General features: G+C 30.7%; 1 protein-coding gene across 1 annotated transcript in view; it reads left to right on the plus strand.

Moving 5' to 3' along the window:
* The window catches only part of Cul2 (cullin 2), a 90,442-nt gene that overhangs the window by 8,381 nt on the left and 61,489 nt on the right, over positions 1-20,572 (plus strand). Inside the window, exons 3-4 of the mRNA XM_075357578.1 lie at positions 5,190-5,390; positions 14,711-14,817. Of these exons, the coding sequence (XP_075213693.1) occupies positions 5,190-5,390; positions 14,711-14,817 (308 nt within the window). The remainder of the gene's footprint in view (positions 1-5,189; positions 5,391-14,710; positions 14,818-20,572) is intronic.

A 20,572-nucleotide genomic window follows, 5' to 3' on the forward strand; every position in this document is an offset into this window, starting at 1 on the left:
AACACAACTAGTAACAGAAAATACATAACATTTACATGGATTGACCAGCAGTTATACACAATTACCAACGTATTCAGAAAGGAAGCCTCTGTTCCTCTTTAAAAACAATAAAGAAATTAATACTCGTGATAATGCAGAATATTAACAAAATTCGGCTTCCTAAGCGTAATAAATTAAATTGCAGTGATTACTCCTACATTAAATACTTCATTGGAAAAATTATGCACATTTGGGGTATTCCACTTTAATTGAACAAATGATCAGTGCATCACTGTTTTTGATTTTGATGATATTTGGTAAATCATTTTGATGATTTTAACTACCCAACTTGTAGTGCCCAAAAAATATTTTTTTTATATTTTTAAAAAATGTTTGTCTTGAATAATAGACTATTTTCTAACTTGCCAACAGGTAAAAACACCCATTTTCATCACTTTTTCCATGAGCTGTAGCATTCTATTTTACATTGTACAGAGGGTCAAAAAGGGCTTTTTGGAAAGAGTAAAGATGGATCTTATTGTACTCAAAATTCATTTTGTTACATGACCAAATTTTGGGCCCAAAATAAATAATGAAGGGCGTAGGGTAACAGGCCTGTTTTTACCTTTTAACTCTTAGGTATTAGTAGTATTGATAAAAAAATAATTGGACTGTTACCGAGTGTCCTTCATTAAAAAAATGGCCGCCAAATCATAAGACTTTGAAAATGTCTCATTTTTGGGACCTAAAAACCACAAGTGGCAAAAATCTGAAATTTTTACAGCAGTAAGTAGTATTTTTTATGTACTTTAAAACCATTAAAATTTATTTTGTTACTCAAAGGGGTTGACGAGTAATGAAGCTAAAACTAAAGTAATGAAACCGCTAAAAGCACCGTTCCTTCTAACCATAAACAACTTATCCAAAAATACTGATGTTATGTATTATTTTCAGCTTGTAAAAATTACGACTAAACTCATTAAAATAAATAAATTAATAATTAGTCAATTACAGAATGATAAATAATAATTACAAAATGATAAACAATTCAAATATATTAAGAAGTTGAATTTACTTTTACCTTATTTTACTCTTGCTAATGGAAGTTATGAATAAATCTTACACTTTTGATAACAAACTTAACTAATATAATGTAGTGCTCCTGTCATTCTTTTTATTGAGTAGAACTGATAATTCCTCATTCATCTTTGGTGTAATGTTGTGTCCTCTTCCAGTAGTTGATAGAAAAAACTCTGAAGGTGTGAGAATCTCTAAAATATTTTCCAGTGGAACCCATGTTTGATTATCCCTCAATGATTTCTTGAATGATTTACCAGGTCTCTGCAGATGGAAAAAGTGTATTTGATATTTCTCTTCATTTTCATGTATTTTGACTTCAATGACTTCCCATTGATATGGGATACAATGACCGCCATTGTATACGCAGCAGACATATTTTTTTTTAATTTTGGCTTTGGTAAACCTATAAAGCAATCAGAAACACTAATATCCTTGTTTACTGATACTAACATAAATGTTTCTGATTCAGAGGTCGCCTGGACTTTCAGAATTCATTTCTGACTTGTTGGAACATAACTGTGGAAGGTTTTTCTTCTTGGGACTGTGGTGATTGCCTGATAACGAGAACTGAGGTATTCTTCAGTCTCTTTAACATCTTTATTAGAACAGGAAATAAAAGTTATATTTTTAATATTGTCAGCAGTAGTTGTACATTTCAGAAGGTGTAACAATTTGATTACTAACTGTCCTTTGAAGACTTGCTTTAGTCACAGTCCTTTTTACAGTTCCACCAATACCATCACATGATCATTTTCCATTTTATGAGACAAAAAATTGTCATTCAGCTGTGATTTCAAAATCTTCTTGAAGGTAGCACAAATTTATGAATTTTTTTTTTCTTTTTATACTGGTCTGAGGAGCCATCAGAAAAATAACAAAATTGTTTAACTTGTGGTAACAGTGTTTTTTACTTTATAACTTGCTTTTGGAAGCAGAAGAATGATGTAACATTGTGCTTCAAGTACTCGCTAATCACACAGTAGCTTTGGCTTTGTAATTTTCCTTCTTTTTTTAAATATATGAGAAGTGGATGTACTGTGACAGTTTTTGACCAGTGATATGATTGGACTTCATCCTGTATCACAAAAGGAAAATTTTGACTGAAGTCTCCCATTACAATACATTCACCCTCCAACAAGTTTTACTTTTTAATGTTGAGGAAATTGGCTTGTTTCTTTGCAACAAAATGATGCCTTTTAGATTATTTCAATTTTCAATAAGTTTATCTAAGTGGAATTTGAAATTGAAGAATTTGAGTAGTTAGTTCACAACGGTCAACAGAAACCCACTGAAAATAATTTCAGAATCAAAAACATCCCAGCTCTCTTGATCTGAGCACTTCATTAATACTTGAACATTTATCACACTCTGACAGCATGCATGTTTCCCTTTTCTATACCACATACCATGGTTGAAAGGAGAATTTTATAATCAGATTTCATTTTTAGAGCAGACAACATGAGTTTTACATTTTGGTGGGCGACACACACATAAACAGAGTGAGTACCTGACCCACCAGCCAGAGTACAAAATTTAGCTCTTAAATCAGCAAATTTTGAAAAACCTATTTTTAAATTGTTTTTCTTTGAAGGCTATGTACAATTCTTTTAAGTTACATAAGATAAGCCTTTTTTGAATATTAATTTTCTTTCCATCAGCTTGTCTTATAGACACAATCCTTCTTTACTGGCATCATTCGGCTGTGCTCATCATTCTGGTAAAAATCTTAGTCACATTTAATAACATTTTCATCAGTTACGTGACTGGGTTTCTTTTTGCTGATTTGTTGCAAAATTCCATTTGTTTTTAACTAATTGTTTGGATTGACGGGCTAAATACTGACTAATAGTAAACTCATTTTGAATGCCCCAGCTGCATGGTAATAAACTTAAAATATTAATTTTTCCCTGGGGTCAATGTAACTGTTTTCATTTTATTTTAATGATAATTCTTCATATTCCCTACCTAAATCAGCATAATTTTGTGGTACTAAACTGGTTTCTTCTATAGAAATATTTAAATCAAAGGAATCGTTTAATTTACTAACTGACTCTGCTATTTTTATAACTTTATTTTTTTAAATTGGTTCCTTTGTGCTGCCCGATCATTTTTGAACCTTAATGTGGGAAATTCCAGGTGCTAAACAAGCTTTATTTACTGACTCAACTAAAATACATTGAGGCTCAAATATATCTTGACATTCGGGTTCATTTTCTGTATCATCTTGTGGTTTTTGTATTTTGTTTAAGCATTTTGTACACAGTGCTCTGCCTGGAATCAATTTTAAATTTGGATTGATTGTTGAAAGTGTCAATGATATTTCTCGAACAGATTTCTTAACCGGTTTAGTTTGACAGCTAAATGGGTCAGAGCAACTTTTCCCATTAATATGAAAATCTTTATAAAATATTCGGTATTATGAAAAGTGTAGATATTTTTTGTTTCAGTATATCCACTTCTTAAAGATATCAATGTTATTTGCTGTTCAGTAAACTCTAAAATATCGTACAATACTGAAGATCTGTTGTACATCAATTTGTGACATACTGTTTCAGTGTGAATCCCAACTGAACACTCCATAATCCGTTTTTATAAAATACAAGGGTTCTTACAATAACAATACAGTTAGTATAAATTATAAAACTACCAATTGCACCTCACTTTGTCTTATCCCAGTTTCCCTACAGCTAAAATAAAATTTCTCTAATTAATAAAATAAAAAATAAAAGATATTGCATAAAAGAGAAGTTCACTGCTAATAAAATTATTTTATAGACAATTGTACATTACCTAACCACAATATTATCACTAGCGGCAATATAACATATCGCATTGAAATCAAAATAGTAACTGAGACTTCTACGATGTTTACATTCAGGATTATGTAAACATTTATGTCCATGCATGTCTATTCACTTTCATGTTTAAGCATGAGTTTGTGTGTATGAGTCATACTTTAAGTAACAAACTGACTAGAATATAAGCTATATCATTATAGACATATGAAAATATTTTGTTTACTAGGCCGCCTACATTATTATCTACAAAATTACATGCTGTGAATTTTTTTGATGTATTGTTCATGGTTAGAAGGAACAGTGATTTTAGTGGTTTTGATGGCTTCATTACTCATCAACCCAGTAACAGAATAAATTTTATATGATTTTAAAGTACATAGAAATTAGTTACTGCTGATAGACATTTTCAAAATATTACGATTTGGCAGCCATTTTTTTTTTTTAATGGTGGACACACAGTTTTTTTAACAGTCCAATTTTTTTTTTATAAGTACTACTAGTACCTAAGAGTTAAAAGGTAAAAAAAAAGGCGTTACCCTAAGCCCTTCATTATTTATTTTGGACCTGAAATTTGAAAAAACAATATTTTGTAAACGTAACTTCAATAAACATTACAAGATTTGTTTATGTAACAAAATGAATTTTGAGTACACTAAGATGAAATGCCATCTTTACTCTTTCTAAAAAGTACATTTTGGCCCTCTGTACAATGTAAAGTAAGAATGCTACGGCTTATGGAAAAAGTGACGAAAATGGCTGTTTTTACCTGTTGGCAAGTTAGAAAATAGTCTATTACACAAGAAAAATTTTTTAAAAATATAAACCAAAATCTCAATTATTTTTTTTATGAAAAACCACTTTTAAAAACCTAAGTAAAGGCTCCAGATGCACACTTCATATTTGAAATTAAACTGACATTCTGCAATCCCCTACGCCTCTTTTATACTGCTGACAGTATGCCCTTTTTTAAACGTCACATGCATGTGTGAACATGATTTTCTAACAGCAAATATTATGCGCACAGATCAAATTACAAGGAGCATGTACAAAGCAAGTTGAACCTGAAAATTGCTCATGTTTGTACACTTCATGCATGTATGTTTAATCCCATCACTATCAACTCAATTAAATAGTTTTTACTATTAAAAACTACTATTATACAAAATATTCATTATATATATATTTTTTTACTTTTTGGGGGTCGTGAAGATATAAAGTTTGAGGGTCACTTATGTAAAGAATATTGTCATCAGAAATGATATTGGTAACATATAGCTTTTTAATAGCCCGATTTATTTTTTAGTTTTTACTGTACTACTTGTTTTGTTCTAGTGATGTGTACTCACTGTGTGTTGCTTATCCAGAACCTCTCGCTGATAGATTATATCAGGAAACAAAACAGTTTCTTGATAATCATGTCAGGTCACTCTTAAACTCGGTTCTTGCTACTGGAGATGGAGGTTTACTTAAAAGTTATTATGAAGCTTGGACTCAATACAGTCAGGGAATTAATTATCTTCATAGATTATACCTGTAAGTATTTGTCAATTATATTTCTATGTGTCTAACAATGTCTAACATTTTCACTGCTTTTAATATGACCAAATATGTCATCCTAACTATATATTTTTCTTTCAGTTTTAATATATTTTGTCATTATAAAAATTATGATAAAATTTCTTGATGAAATACAGTTAAATGAAAAGGAGCTGCATTGGAATGTGTTAGTTGCCTGCACAAGCATGATTTTCTTTTTAACCATTTGTACACCACTACATAGATAGTGTACAGGTGCATATTCACCACCTACATCTGTATGTGGTGAAAATTCATATCAATAAATTAGAGATATTTTGTTATAATGAGAGTCAACAATGGCTCAAAAGTTTTTGCTACAAGCTGCCAATTACAATATTTACGTATGCAACTCATCCAATGATATTATGTTGAGAACTGTTATTGCATATTTCCTGAACCTATGAACAGTACTAAGCCTAAGTATTAAAAAAACATGTAAATGTTGGTACATTTAAAAAATGACTGTATTTTGTATGGTTCCAGAAACATGAAAAACTTAGACTTAATTCTAACTTTAATAAGTGCAAAATATTCTAACTGTAACTCTTAATTATATCCTAAATATCTAAGAACAGGTGTAGAAATGATTGAGGTGGTGTCACATGAAATCAAATAATACAGATTTTATATAATTACATTTTTATTATATTTTTTATTTTTGAAACAAAAAATAAAATTACGCATTGTGATTCTAAAGAAAATTTTCTGTTATTTTTCATGTACCGTTGTAAACAAAAATTTTTATAATAAATATCAATCAATAATAAATAAAATATGGTCAACTTAGAAATTAACTGACTGTAAAAGATGGAATGAAAATTCAAATACGAGAGGTTGTTTCTAAAGTAAAGACTGTTTCATTGTAAAAAAATTTATTCAGAAAACTTTATAAATATTCTTTATTTCTCTTAAACTGCATACCTTGTACTTGTCTATATAATCACCATATGAATTAAGACATGTATCGTAGCAATACACCAGCTTTAATATACCCTTGTCATATTCTTCTGCCATCAGTCCATTTAGCCACTGATTAATACCATTTTTAAGTTCATCGTCACCCACGAATTGTTTACCACTCAAAAATTCTTTCAATTTCCCAAACGAATGGTAATCAAAAGGAGCTAAGTACAGACTATATGGCGGGTGATTGTAAATTTCCCATCCAAATGTTCTCAGTAAATCACTTGTCAGACCTGCAACATGTGGACATTGTTATCATGCAGCAGGATGACATCGTTGGTCAGCCACCCACATTGCCGATTTTGAACAGCATGCCGTAATTACATATAGTTCTTCAGTAGGCATCTGCATTTATAGTCATTGTACATGATGTGAAATTAATCAGCAGTTTGCCAAACTGATCCCAAAAGACTGTAGCCATCAGTTTGTGTCCAAATGGCTGGCTGTAGCTTGACCTTTGTTGGTCTGATTCACCTGACGCCATTCACCTGACTGCCATTTTCTCTCTGGCATGTAATAAGAAATCCATGTTTCATCACTGGTAACAATTGAATTAAGGAATTCATTAACTTTTTCTGTTTAGTGTATCAAAAATTACAAAGCAGATCCCATTCTGATTATTTTTTTGTGATGTTCTGTTAGGGCATGCGGCACCCAATGTGCACAGATCTTTTTGAAGCCTAAATGGTCATGAAAAATGCAACCAATACCAATACCAATACCAATACGTTGAAAAATCAACGCATTTCAACAAGTCCTTGATGATTATCAAGGCCCTTCCCAAACTTTCTTCATCATGCACATTAATTCTGTTATTTCTAACCCTTTCACACCATTTTTGGATGTTTCTTTCATTCATTACTTTATAACTGTACACAGCAACCAACTGCCTATGAATTTCAGCCGGCTTAACGTTTTGATGGTTTAAAAAACATATGACTATGTATTCACAGTCAGCAGAAACATCAACTTTCCTATCCATTTTATAATGTAATAACTCACACTTAATCAAAGCTACTACAAAGCGACAACTTACAGACAAAAATGCAGTGGGTACATTACTAGCATGGCCATGAACGACACAGGTTTGCCAACTTTACGGAGAGAAATTTCCCAGCAATCTTTACTTTAGAGATATCCCTTGTATATTATTTATCATGACATGGCCTGCTCTTGGAAGGTTTATAATATTCAAGTTAACAGTGCATAAAATGTCACAGTCAGTAGAAATAGACACAAGTAAGGAAATCAATATTTACACTAATTTCAGCCAAAGTTACAACAAAAAAAGTAGATTTATTTTCTAAATATTAGATAGAAAATAAATCTTACTTTTCCCCTTGATATATTTTCCTAAAATTCATCTATAATATGAAAATTAAAAAAAATTTGCCTCTACAAGACGATCAGAAGGAACCTCTGTTTAAAATTTCAAAAATATTTCTCTGAAAGTTGTGTATAACTATTTGCTGTAATTTGTACTGGTTTGATTTTTTTTTTGTTTTTTTTTAAATGGATATAAATTAAAAGGGATTTTGCCAAAAGGAGAGTGAGTTTATTTTTATTTTTTATTATTTTTTTTGTGAATTCTGAGCAAGTAAAGTATCAAGAGGATCTACTCCATAAATATTCTAAGTTAAGAAATTACAGATCCAAGATAGATTTTAGTCGTATATATTGTTATATCTGATTAAAATAAGTTCTTTCTTCTAATTCAGGAAGACAGGTTGTGTTTGTATTGATTTCCCATAAAAACAGTAAAATAGCCACAAATTGAGATAAATAAAGTCAGTGAAGCAAAACTCTGTGATAATTTTATATGAAAAGCAAATGTATTACAAAAATAAAAATGTATCTTAATAAAATTTTTTCATACCCGAAAACATTTATAAAAAATTATCACAAGGTATAAAGCTGCAAGATTTTGCATTCTTTAAATTTAAGACTATATCCTGTAACAACTACACAATAACTTAAGGAAGCAAACAAGCGTAAGCATTGTAATTACTATAACTGGCTTCTCAATAGAATTGCTAATGATGAGTTAGAACCAGTGCTGTATTTTATGACCAATGAACCTTGGTTTCCTCTTTCTGAGAAAGTTAATTTGCAAACATAACGCTCAGCCAATTGTTTGAAAAACAACTTCACAAAGACAAAATCAGCATTTGGTGCTGTATCTGATAATCATATCATGGGACCAAAATTCTATTATACAGCTGTCAGTATAGAAGTATACCTCACAATTTCAAAGAATTCTACACTCAGCTGACCAATGGTAACCTTGATTACTGCTTCTCTCAACAAGATGGAATACCATGTCACACATCTCATCCTTCATTTGACTGGGTTCACAAGGGTTTTAAAAAAGAATGAAAAGTAACCAAAGATCTGTGCTCTCTTTCACCCAAATTTGTGTACTTGTATGTTTATCTGCGGGGATACTTGAAGGATAACTCTTATGAAAAAAATTTCCACACTTTGGAAGAGACTGAAAGTTTAATACATGAAATATGATGCTGTAAAATTCTCGGTTGTTTATCTTTACTGCTCAGTCAGTGATGGAGTTAACTGGATAAATGAACACCTTTACTTATAATTAGTATTCAAAATTGTAATAAAAACATTGGTAAAAGAATAATTCAGATCGTTTTTTGAGTTTTAAGTGAACATCAGTATATACATATAAGTATCCACAAGAACAGACATATATATACATACATACATATATATATATATATATATATATATATAATGACTGATTTAAAATCATATCAACATTCAATACACAAGGAATTCTTTATATTATTAAACATACAAGGGGATGTAATGTTTAGGATTGGACTTTTAAAATTACAACTTTAACAAAAGTCAGATTGAGCCACCACATGGTGCGCCTGGATATATTTGGAACAAATAGGAAAAATCTGTCTGGTGAACTGAATCTAAACAAACTTCATCTATCAAGTCATACCCCACTATCACCTCACTAGATCGTATATAGAGTTGTAACTCGGGACCTAGTCCCACAACAGGTGACCCCTTGACAATCAACCATGAAAGGTTTTTTAAAAATACTCTACTGGCTGAAACAAGCAACTCTAGAGTTCAGAGAAGGCAGTAGTAGTTTTCTGATACGGAAGGTTACTTAGAGGATAATATGTGATAAGAAGCATTGGAATACTCTTAACATTGCACACATGAACAAAAGCAATACAAAATCCAAAATCAAACCAAAGCAAATCACCTACATTTCCACACACAATGTAAATTCATTCATACAGATGGGTAAACTAAAAATAATAACCAACCTAATGAACCAACACAAGATTCTCATTATGGGACTGCAGGAAATTAGAAACACCAATGCCATGGAATCTAAGGATATAGACTCTACAATGATATACCTAGGAAGAGATTGATGAGTGTCCCAAGTTTGGAACAGGCTTTAGGTCAGCCTCAAAATAATAAACTTCATACAAGAATTCAAGTCATAATCCCCAAGAATCTCAACACTCACCCTAAAAGCATCTAATAAAATCTACACCATAATAAACACCCATGCCCCTACTAATAATAAAAACAAATCTTCAAAAGACCATAAAGAAACAAAAAAGTTCTGGTTTTATGACCAGACCACAAGCCCAAATATCACATTAAGCAACTAATCAAAGACCTCAATGCTCAACTAGGCAGAGAAAAAATATTCCACAACAACATCAGAATATGGCCTGCCAAAAAGAGAACTGATAGAGACTCATCAACTTCTGCAGAAACCACAACCTAATCTCAAAATCCATATAATTCAAGAGGAAATCTCAAAAACTCAAAACCTGGGAACACCCCAACTACACTATAGGAGAATGGCAACTAGATCATACCTTCATGGACAAACATTACCACAAAGAGATCTTCAACATAAAAGTCCTCTGAGGAGTAGACACAGGTCCAGATCATTATATAATCCAAATTAATATTAAATTCATGAAAAAAAAATCATGGATAAACTCAAAGACCTAGTCAACAGCCTTAAACAAATCACAGAAGAATTGGCCCCCAATAAAACCCTCTAAAGAGCATCAGTGGTAGAACAGTGAATGCAACAAAACAGTGCAGGAGATGAGCCATCTAGCATGACTGTTGTATCAATCCCAAAAATCAGAAACACCCTTCCAAAATCTAGTAAAACCAAGAAAAGAAACAACCCGAATCCTAGGAAAATAAAAAGACAACACCATAAAGACACAGTGAATCAATAGAAGAAGAATTCAGCAAAATACAATTGAGAGATTACCACAAAACCTTCAAAAAGCAACTCCAAAAATACAAACCTCCCAATCCTACTAATGAAGGATGAAAGCGATAATCTGGCTCATAACAATAAAGACAACATGGAAATCCTAACTAAATATTTCAACTAACTCTTAAATTACAAAAAATCAACAGAACACCTAAACTTCAACACCAGCACCCCAATAACACCACCGCTGGAAAACAATAAGTCTACAAGCACCTTGTGAGATGAAAAATTTACAAAGCAGCGGGAGAAGGTCAGATCTTTGTAGAGATCTGGAAACATGCAAGAAGACCAACAAAAATCACCCTTCTTCGACAGCTTGTCAACATCTGAATCAAATAAGAACTACCAGAACACTGGATGACAGGCCTCATCCACCCGCTGCTATACAAAAAAAGTGGACAAAACAGATTTTAACAACTACAGGGGAATCTCATTCCTAGACAAAACAGACAAAATTCTTTCAAGAATCATTCTCAACAGGATCAGTTTACACTCAAGAAAGAACTAGGAGGTATATCACAGAGGTTTCAGTCCCTGGAAGTATTGTTCAGACCAGGTCATGAGCCTCAAGGTAATAATGGATTACAACAGAAAAAGAAGCAGATACGTAGCGATGACTTTTATAGACTTCAAGAAAGCATATGATTGCATCCACAGAGAACCCCTACTAAACATTTTCAGATACCACAGACTACATCCCAAATTAATAAACATAATAAGCTGACCCTTACAAACATAAGTTAAAAGTGAAATTCAGAGGCGAACTCTTGGAATCACTTGAGATCAAAACTGTACTGTGCCAGTGCGATGGACTCTCATTGCTACTATTTAACAGTGCTCTGGAAGTGATAATGGGAGAGTGGCCCAAAGAATGCCCCCAAAAAATCAAAGCAAACTGCCTTGGTTTCACCGATAACTTGGCACTGCTAGCAAACATCAACATAGATAAAACATATATATTAGAACTTCAAAACATTGCAAATAAAATTGGTCTCAAAATATAATTTGAAAAGACAGAAATTATGCCCCAAAAACCAACACGATTAAAAGAAGTAAAGAAATCATATAAATTACAAGTCAAAATAATAACCCAGTTTAAATACTAAAGAGAAATAATAACAAACAACCTAAATGAAAAAACCTCAATCCAAACAAGACGAAACGAACTAGCTAAAGCACAAAAATTAACCTGGTACACCTGCAGTAAAAGATGTCTATCCGTAAACGCAAAAAATAAGATAATACAACACAGTTATGAAACTGGTAGCCACATACGAGGTGTGTTCAAAAAGTAACAAGCATTTTGAAATTTCACAGATTGTATTAGTCCAATTCTCGAGGGTTTTACATTTAGATTAGTGCAATCGATTTTAGTTGAAGATTTTGGAACGCAAAACGTAACAAAAAAATTTGTCCTAACTCATTTTTTCTTACTCATGAACAAAAGGAAAACAGACTGCAAGTTGCACAAGACATACTGGAATGTGCTTATAATAATCCTGATAAAGTAGCAACCAGAGATGAAACAGAGGTCTATGGCTGGGGCCCTGAGTCAATGGCACAGTCATCCCATTGGAAAACTCCAAGTTTTTCATGACAAAAGAAAGCCAGGCAATCACAAAGCAATGTGAAATGCTAAAACTCTTTTGATTATCAAGACATTGTATATCATGAGTGTGCTCCTCAAGGACAAACTATTAATAAACAGTACTACATAACTGTTCGTCATTGGCTAAGAGATGTTGTTCGACACAAGAAACCACAGCTTTAGAAAAATAGCAGACAGTTGGGAAATTCGTCTCAGCAGTCCTCTACCTCTTTCATCACAACTTATCCAAAGATTCTTGGTAAAACATGAGATCGAACAACTTAAGCAGGCTCCTTACTCACCTGACATGGCTCCCTGCATTTCTGGCTCTTTCCTAAACTTAAAATTTTACTTAAAGTAAATGCTGCAAGAGGACTTAGAGTGCTCACTGAAAATTGCTTTCAGCATTGGAAATATCGCTGAGATAAGAGTGTTATGTAAGAAGGGAGCCTACTTGGAAGAGGACAAGTCTCTGAACTAGATAGGTTAAGTGTTTTTGTCTTTATAAGCCTAGATAGAATACATTTTCATCATACCTCATATTATGTTTCAATGAAATTAGTAAAAACCCAGAAAAATTATTTATTATAGTAGTGTCAAGTAGCTAGATGAAAGAAAATAAAAAAAATACCATTCGTAGTGAATCTTGTCCAAAACACAAACATTATTATATTAGACTTAGGAAGTATATAATAAACTAAATTTTATCCAATAGGCATTTTAGCTACTAGTGTGGCTTCTTTGCAACTCCTGGATTGCAAACAATTTTTAAGCAAGCGCATAGACAGATTTTTGATGAAGACACCTGTATCAGTTATTAGATGTTACCAATATTGTTTTGCAAATAAAGTTAATGTGACAACTGATGCTGTTTCCTCAGTTTGTATTAAGAGAAGAAGGGGTAAAAAATAATGAAAATTAGAGGGTTGTGGAAGAAGCGGGTTTTCATCCCTTTTCTGTTTTTACCAGGATATAGGGCTGGTCCTGCTAGGTCCATGTCATTCATAAAGTGTCTTCCAAGTTATGCATTATAATACATCATTAGGGGAGTTACATTAACATTGTATACTTAAAATATATAAATAAACTAAACTTATTAACTATTTTTGTAAACTGTAAAACAGTGCTCTTTAAAAACAATATAGAGGCTTTACTTTAGTTGAAACACTTTGAATCTTTATGCATACAGTACTAATGACTAATGAAAAATTTACAAAATAATAAGTATTGTAAATTTTTAACCATTATTCATATTGTGTTTTAAATAGATCTGTTAAATCGTAAATCTGTAAATTTTACCCATCTTACAAAGATTTTATAACTTTACAGATACAGCTCATAAAGATACAGAATATACATACTGTGTTGGCTTCTCTAATAATTAATAAACTGAATGTTATAAGCTGAAAATTTTTTGTAGTTGTTATGGGAAACTCCCAAAATGCTACCAGATTCTTTGTGGATAGCTAGTCAACTTCTCCCTTTGAGTAATCTGGAACTGTTAAGCTCCTTTCTCCAATATGTCTACTATGTAATAACGAGTTTTAAAAATTTTAATAAAAAATTTGTTCTTTCTAAGTATAATCTGCTATTTAATTTATAACTCTTGAGTTTGTAATGAAGTCTGTCTACAAGTTGTAGTTACAAAGCTGTAAAGTTCTTTTTAAAAAGCATAAAACTTATAAAATTTTGAGATTGGGTAAATCCATTTAAAACACTTAACTAATAATGATTATACCAAGCAATTTAGATATAAATTCAGATAGATAGTTATCAGCCAAAGTATGGCTTATAATTACCTTAGAAATCATAGATTTAAAAACTAATTCGTTATTCAAATTCAGCTAAAAAGACTTTTCAAAGAAAGAAAATGTCTGAAAAATTTTAAAGACGATCTACAAACAAAGTTTTTAGCAGGCTAATTTTTATTTTTATATTTCATTAAAATCTGACTGTATAACTTTACAAGTGCAGCTCATAAAGATACAGAATATACATACTGTGTTGGCTTCTCTAATAATTAATAAATTGAATGTTATAAGCTGAAAATTTTTTGTAGTTATTTTTTTAAAGATATATTCCACAAACTTGACTGTACATATAATTTGATAGCATAATATGTATCACAGAAGGAACTAATGTGTCATTTAAAAATACGCTGATTAAGTGCAAAATTATAACTAAATTGCTTGTTTACAAAATACAGTAGCTATTTTTGAACTGTCTAGTTCAGGAAAATTACTGTGCATCAGAGCTCAGGCTTGATTATGATTACTTTTACAAAGTACAAAGGTCAAGATCTCATGCTTGTGTTGACTGAGAACTTGAGCACATATAGCATGTTGGTGACAATTATTAAAAAGATTTTCTGCATATTCTCATTAATTTCAGTTTAAGGATAAATAGGAATTTCATTTTTTTTAGGTATTTAAATCAACAACATATTAGGAAACAAAAACTATCTGAAGCAGACATCATTTATGGAAATGTCGCACCTGATGCACAAGAACAAATGGAAATTGGTGAACTTGGTACGTAAATAAAGAAGTCAAATTAAAATCAGTTCAGTGAGTGTTTTAATTTTTTTGCAGTGTTTAACAAAGTTTTGTGATTTACTGTTTTTTCAGCTTTTTCTCATTTTTTCATATAAATTTTAAAATTATTGACTCTGAAATATTTTTTCTTTGTAGTTTTAGTATAGATTTTTTTTTAATGATAGCACTTTTTTTAATTCTGTTTAGTTTTTTTTAATTGATATTGAAAATACTTCCTGTTAAGTTATGAAAATAGTAGTAATTCTTATAAATTTTCTCTAAATTTATCCTGTATAATTGTTACTTTTATAATGCTAAATATGTTACTGGTTAAGTGAAAATCTATTTCTTTATCAAATATTGGAAAGTGTTCCAATTAAACAGTATAATTTAATTTCACTGTTTTAATTCCACCACAATTGATTAAAGATCATTTTAAGTGTTTTTTATCCAACTTCTAATTTTAATGAAATTGCTGAATATTTCACAGAGCGTAAGTTTTGTGCAGTGTTGCTCAATCTTAAAAAAAAAAACAACAATCATCTGGTATTAAATTTGAAAAATTTTGTAAACTAATGCAGCATTCCATAAAATTAGTAAACAAAAATTATATTAATCCATAAAATAATGTATATGTTCAATTGAAATAAGCATAAAAATCAAAACCAATTAAGTATATTAAGCTCAAACAGTGACTTAGATAAAAAATACAAAACTTGGTTGGACATGAATGCTTTCTTTTTAAATGTGTTTTCAGTATGAAGTATAGAATCTATTGATTTTGTAATCAAAACCCTAGGCATATTTTGGAGTAAAATTAATCCAAAACATTGTTTCTCAACCTTTTTTTTATGGCAGACCAGTAAAGTTATAGAAAAATATACACGGACCGGCAGACCCTCAGCTTAGATTTTTTGGCAAGCAAAAAAAAATAGTACTTATAATCATATTTTTATTTTATTAGTAATTAAATTAACATATACATAATATTAATTACCGTATTTATTCGAGTACCCCTGCACTTTTTTTCTTGGAATTGGAGAGAAAAAATAAGAGTGCGGGGCTTACTTGAAACATAGTCTTTAGCCAGGATAATTTATATAAACGTTTTCTTAGAAGTACCTAAATTCAATCACATAAATATAATTACATTAGGCTTTCTTTTATCAATACCGGATGCCGCTTATACAGAATACATCCTTAATTATTACCATCCTGTTCATATTATCGATAGGAACGAAGTTGCAATATTTTTATAAAACTGATTCATTCTGTATAGGCTGCATCCAGTTCTAATGACGCTACAGTTACAGTATCAGTTACCCATCGTTATCTATTCGCCATAGGCATTGTACTGTTTGTATATGTGGACGATTATGTGCATTTTATCTGTTTAGTTTATCTTGTAAAGTTTAATACGGTGATTTATTTTAATTACAGCATTAAAATGAGTACAAAAGTACAGCATCTACTATTTTTTACAGTAAATGAAAAACTGCATGTTATAGAAGAGGCTGAAAAAATTGGAAATCGGGCGGCAGGAAGAAAATTTGACGTAGATGAAAGCTGCATTTGAGACTTGCATAAGAAGAAACAACTTCTGGTGAAAGGCACTGGTAATAAAAGGGCTTTTCATGACTTAAAACCAAAATACACAGACATAGAAAAAAAATTGTATGACTTTGTTACGGAAAAAAGGAAATGCAGTTATGCTGTCACAACAGAAATGTCAATCATATGCTTGTGAAATCGCTAAATCATTGAATAAAGTTGATTTTAAAGCAAGCCGTGGATGGATAACATGATTTTTTGCACGAAATGATTTGTCAATAAGACGAAAGACAACCATTTCTCAACGACTTCCAAACGCTTATAAACAAAAATTATTACATTTTCACAAATACATAATAAATCTTAGAAAATAAGAGGCTATTTGCCTTCTCAAATAGGAAACGCTGATCAAACCTCCGTATATTTTGAAATGCCATTTGATAAACCGTAAACAAAAAAGGTGAAAAAAGTGTTACGATTTGCACTGGTGATAATGAAAAACAAAGGTGTAGTGTTATGCTTTGCATTACTTCTGATGGATCAAAATTACCTCCGTACATTGATTTTAAAAGAAAAACTCTTCCTACCGGACCGGTAAATGGAGTTATTATCAGAGCACAGGAATCAGGTTGGATGGACGAAACCTTAATTTTAGATTGGATCAGGTGTAAATGGCAAAAGCAATCAGGAGATTTACTTAATAAAAAAAATACCGGTATGCCAATAATGGATAGTTATCGGGGGCATATGACTGATAAAGTGAAAGACATTTTAAAAAAGGGTATGACAGACCAAGTAATAATTCCAGGTGGATTGACATCTCTATTGCAACCACTAGATGTCTCCATTAATAAACTGTTCAAATCTGCATTAAAACAACTGTACAGTAAATGGATGGCTGATGAAAATTTCTTTCTCACACCTACAGGAAGAATTAAACGCCCAGATTTTAACCAGATTTGTGTTTGGATAAAAGATGCTTGGGAAGGTATTTCCACGGAATTAGTAAGGAAAATTTTTAAAAAATGCGGAATATCTAATGAACTTGGTAGTGCAGATGATCACCTTTGGCAGAGTGACGTGGAGACTACCAGTAACTCTTCTACAGACATTGACAGTGACAGTGATTAATTAAAAATAAAATCCCATATTAAAAAGTGTATTGAAATGATCCTTTTCAACATGATACTTTCTTTTCGTTTTATTGGCCTACTGATTCTGAACTAAACTAGTACTTTACGGTAATTAATTATTAATGTAATATTAATATTGTAATTTAAATGAACGAATTAGATGCTTTACTTTCTGAATATTTTCATATTTACATATTTTTTTATCATATCTGTTGCACTTTAAAATACCGGTATATACTCGATTTTAGATTTTCGGTCCGGAAAATCGAGGTGCGGGGCTTATTCGAGGGCAGCGGGTACTCGAATAAGTACGGTAATACCATTTCTATATATAAACAACAAAACAATATATACATGAAAATTAGAAAATAAATAACAAAAAATAAATGTAGGTTGTTTTATTTAAAAGTAGGAACTGAACAACTCATATTCAATTCAAACTAATTGTAAATAATGAAAGTGAGAAATTTGTTGCTCATTTTGCACAATTGTTTCAATGTTGGGTTGTAAATTACTTAAAACTAATTGAAGAGATGAATTTATTGATAAATGATTTCTTGTTTTGGCTTTAATAAGTGTCATAGTTGAGATCCAGCTTCACACAAATTTGTGCTTGCAAAGGGAAGTAGCATTTTCATGGCTTTGTTATGTAAATTTGGATATTCATTTTTTATTGCAATCCAAAATTTAATTAAATTCATAGCTGAAAATTTTTTTTTTAATATTGTCTGAACTCAGTTCCAAGAGACATTCTTATTCTTTGTTATTTAAATCTGTATTATTGCAATTATTTTCAATAAAAGGATTAGTTGTCCATAAATTCATGTGCAATTTTATGTTTGTAAGGAAATATTTTTCAAATCCAACATATAATGACTGACACTAAATGTTGACTTATTAACTACATTCAGATTATCAATTATTAATTCCTTTTGTGTGTAGTAATAAAATTGTAATAAGAATTAATGACATCAGGATTATTTTCTTCAATTTTTTTTAAATGTATCAATTTTGTTAAATTAATTGTAATTGTCATACTTCCCTGCAAACTTAAATTTAAGTTGTTTATGTAAGAAAACATGTCACTTAAATATGCCAGTTTTGTAATCCAGTACATATTGGAAAATCATTTTGATAATGGAGACCGTTTTTCTACCAAAAATATCTTCATTTCCATCCTTATTCATAAAGTCTGGTAAGCACTTTTCCTCGCAAGAGCCATCTTACTTCTGCATGAAGTAAGAGATGTTGTTGTTCTGCTCCAACCTTTTAAACAAAGTATGACAAATCATCAACATTTAAGATCACTTTTCTTTACAAAATAACAATTTTTGTTGATTCCAGGAGAACATTGTTTAATTCAGGTTACATATTCCTGGCTGCTAAGTGCTGGCAATGTATTATGCTTTGTGTTAGTGATATGTCAAGGGAAGCAATTTTTTGAATTTTGTTTGTTACTCCGCCATATTTTCCAGTCATATTTGCTGCTCCTTCAGTACACAGTCCAGTATAATTTTTCCAGTTTAAGGAATGGTTATTAATATATGAATTCAATGGATCAAAAATTTCAGAACTTGTCGTATGAGAATCTAATAATCTTTGCAAAATAATAATTCTTCTTAATTTCTTCAGAAGAAGAGTCAATGTACTGTACTTAGCAGAGCAAAATGGCATTTTTTAGAAATATCACATGATTCATTATCTGGTTGGTAAACATTGGTGATTGTTTAATACTTTTTATTAACTGGTATTCAGTATTTTCAGATAGAGTTTCAATTTGACAACTAATCATATCATTTGAAAGAGGAATTGATCTGATCTGCAGCTGAGAGTCCAAACATTTCATTGCAAACATCAGTTAACACCAGTTTAATTAAATTTTTTCTGGTTGTGAATCGTATTTGTTTTGGCTATATGTCGTGTAACTAAATATAAACATTTTAATTGCAATTTATTTTGAATAAAATGTTCTTTAAATTGTTTCTTTTGAAGATTCTTAATTTTTAGGAATTCTTGTTTTTGTCATTCAAAATATTACAATGGTCTCTGTTCTAGTTCTGGATGTCTTAATTTTAAATGTTGAAATATTTTGGAAAGTTTCTTTGTATCATTATTCTTAACTTCCTTATATATATATATATTTTTTTTTTTTTTTCTTTTTTTTCTTTTTATGCACTTTGGACATACATCATCATCTTAGAATCTGGGCAAAGTATAAAACCATATTTCAAGTACTCATTATTGTAGCGTCTTGTGAAAGCAGATTTATTTTTCTAGTTTTGGTAGACATTCATTTTCTGTTTCACTTGATTTTTCTATATTTCCATTTTCTGAAGTTGAATTTTCAGTGCAGAAAAAATTATGTAAAGTTCCTTGTCTTTTTTTACTCCTGGAAAAAATGTGTTTTTGCAATAATTAAAAATCTGATTGGGACATCACATGACTTCCTTTTACATCTACTAAATTACATATGCACATTTTTTTAAAATGAAAAGTACATAAAATTTTATTTCACTAATAACTTCTGATTTTTTCCATATATTTTTTTTATTATTGAATATTATTTGTTAAATCAGAAGTTAATAATTATTAATAAATCAATTTAAATTTTTAAAAAAAGTTAAAAAACAAGAAAAGGAAATTAAGTCGGATTTGAGCCTTCCCCTTGTAAAACACAAATATTTCATTAAAATTTTATTTGGCTACAACTCTGAAACCAATGAAAATAAGCACCATTTATGATATATTGTTGAAAAGGTCTCAGTAAGGGCTTATTACTGCAGTTAAGAAAGAGTTGAAAATCCAAATGTTTTGGATTTTGGGCTTTTTTGGACACTTTTGGTCAACTCAATTGCAATCGAAAGGGGAGGTGCACAATTAGATGTTACAACAGTTCTAAATTCAAAATTACAACATTCTGTGACTAATCATTTTTGAGTTATGCTAGATACATACGTACAGACATCATGCTGAGACTATTCAAAATGCATTCAGGGATGGTAAAAAAGGATATTTCCGTTGAAATCTGAAAACTGAAATTTTTCGCAATTACAATGCTTCCTTTAGTT

Source organism: Lycorma delicatula, chromosome 1 (assembly GCF_047948215.1).
Source record: "Lycorma delicatula isolate Av1 chromosome 1, ASM4794821v1, whole genome shotgun sequence".
NCBI lineage: Eukaryota > Metazoa > Arthropoda > Insecta > Hemiptera > Fulgoridae > Lycorma > Lycorma delicatula.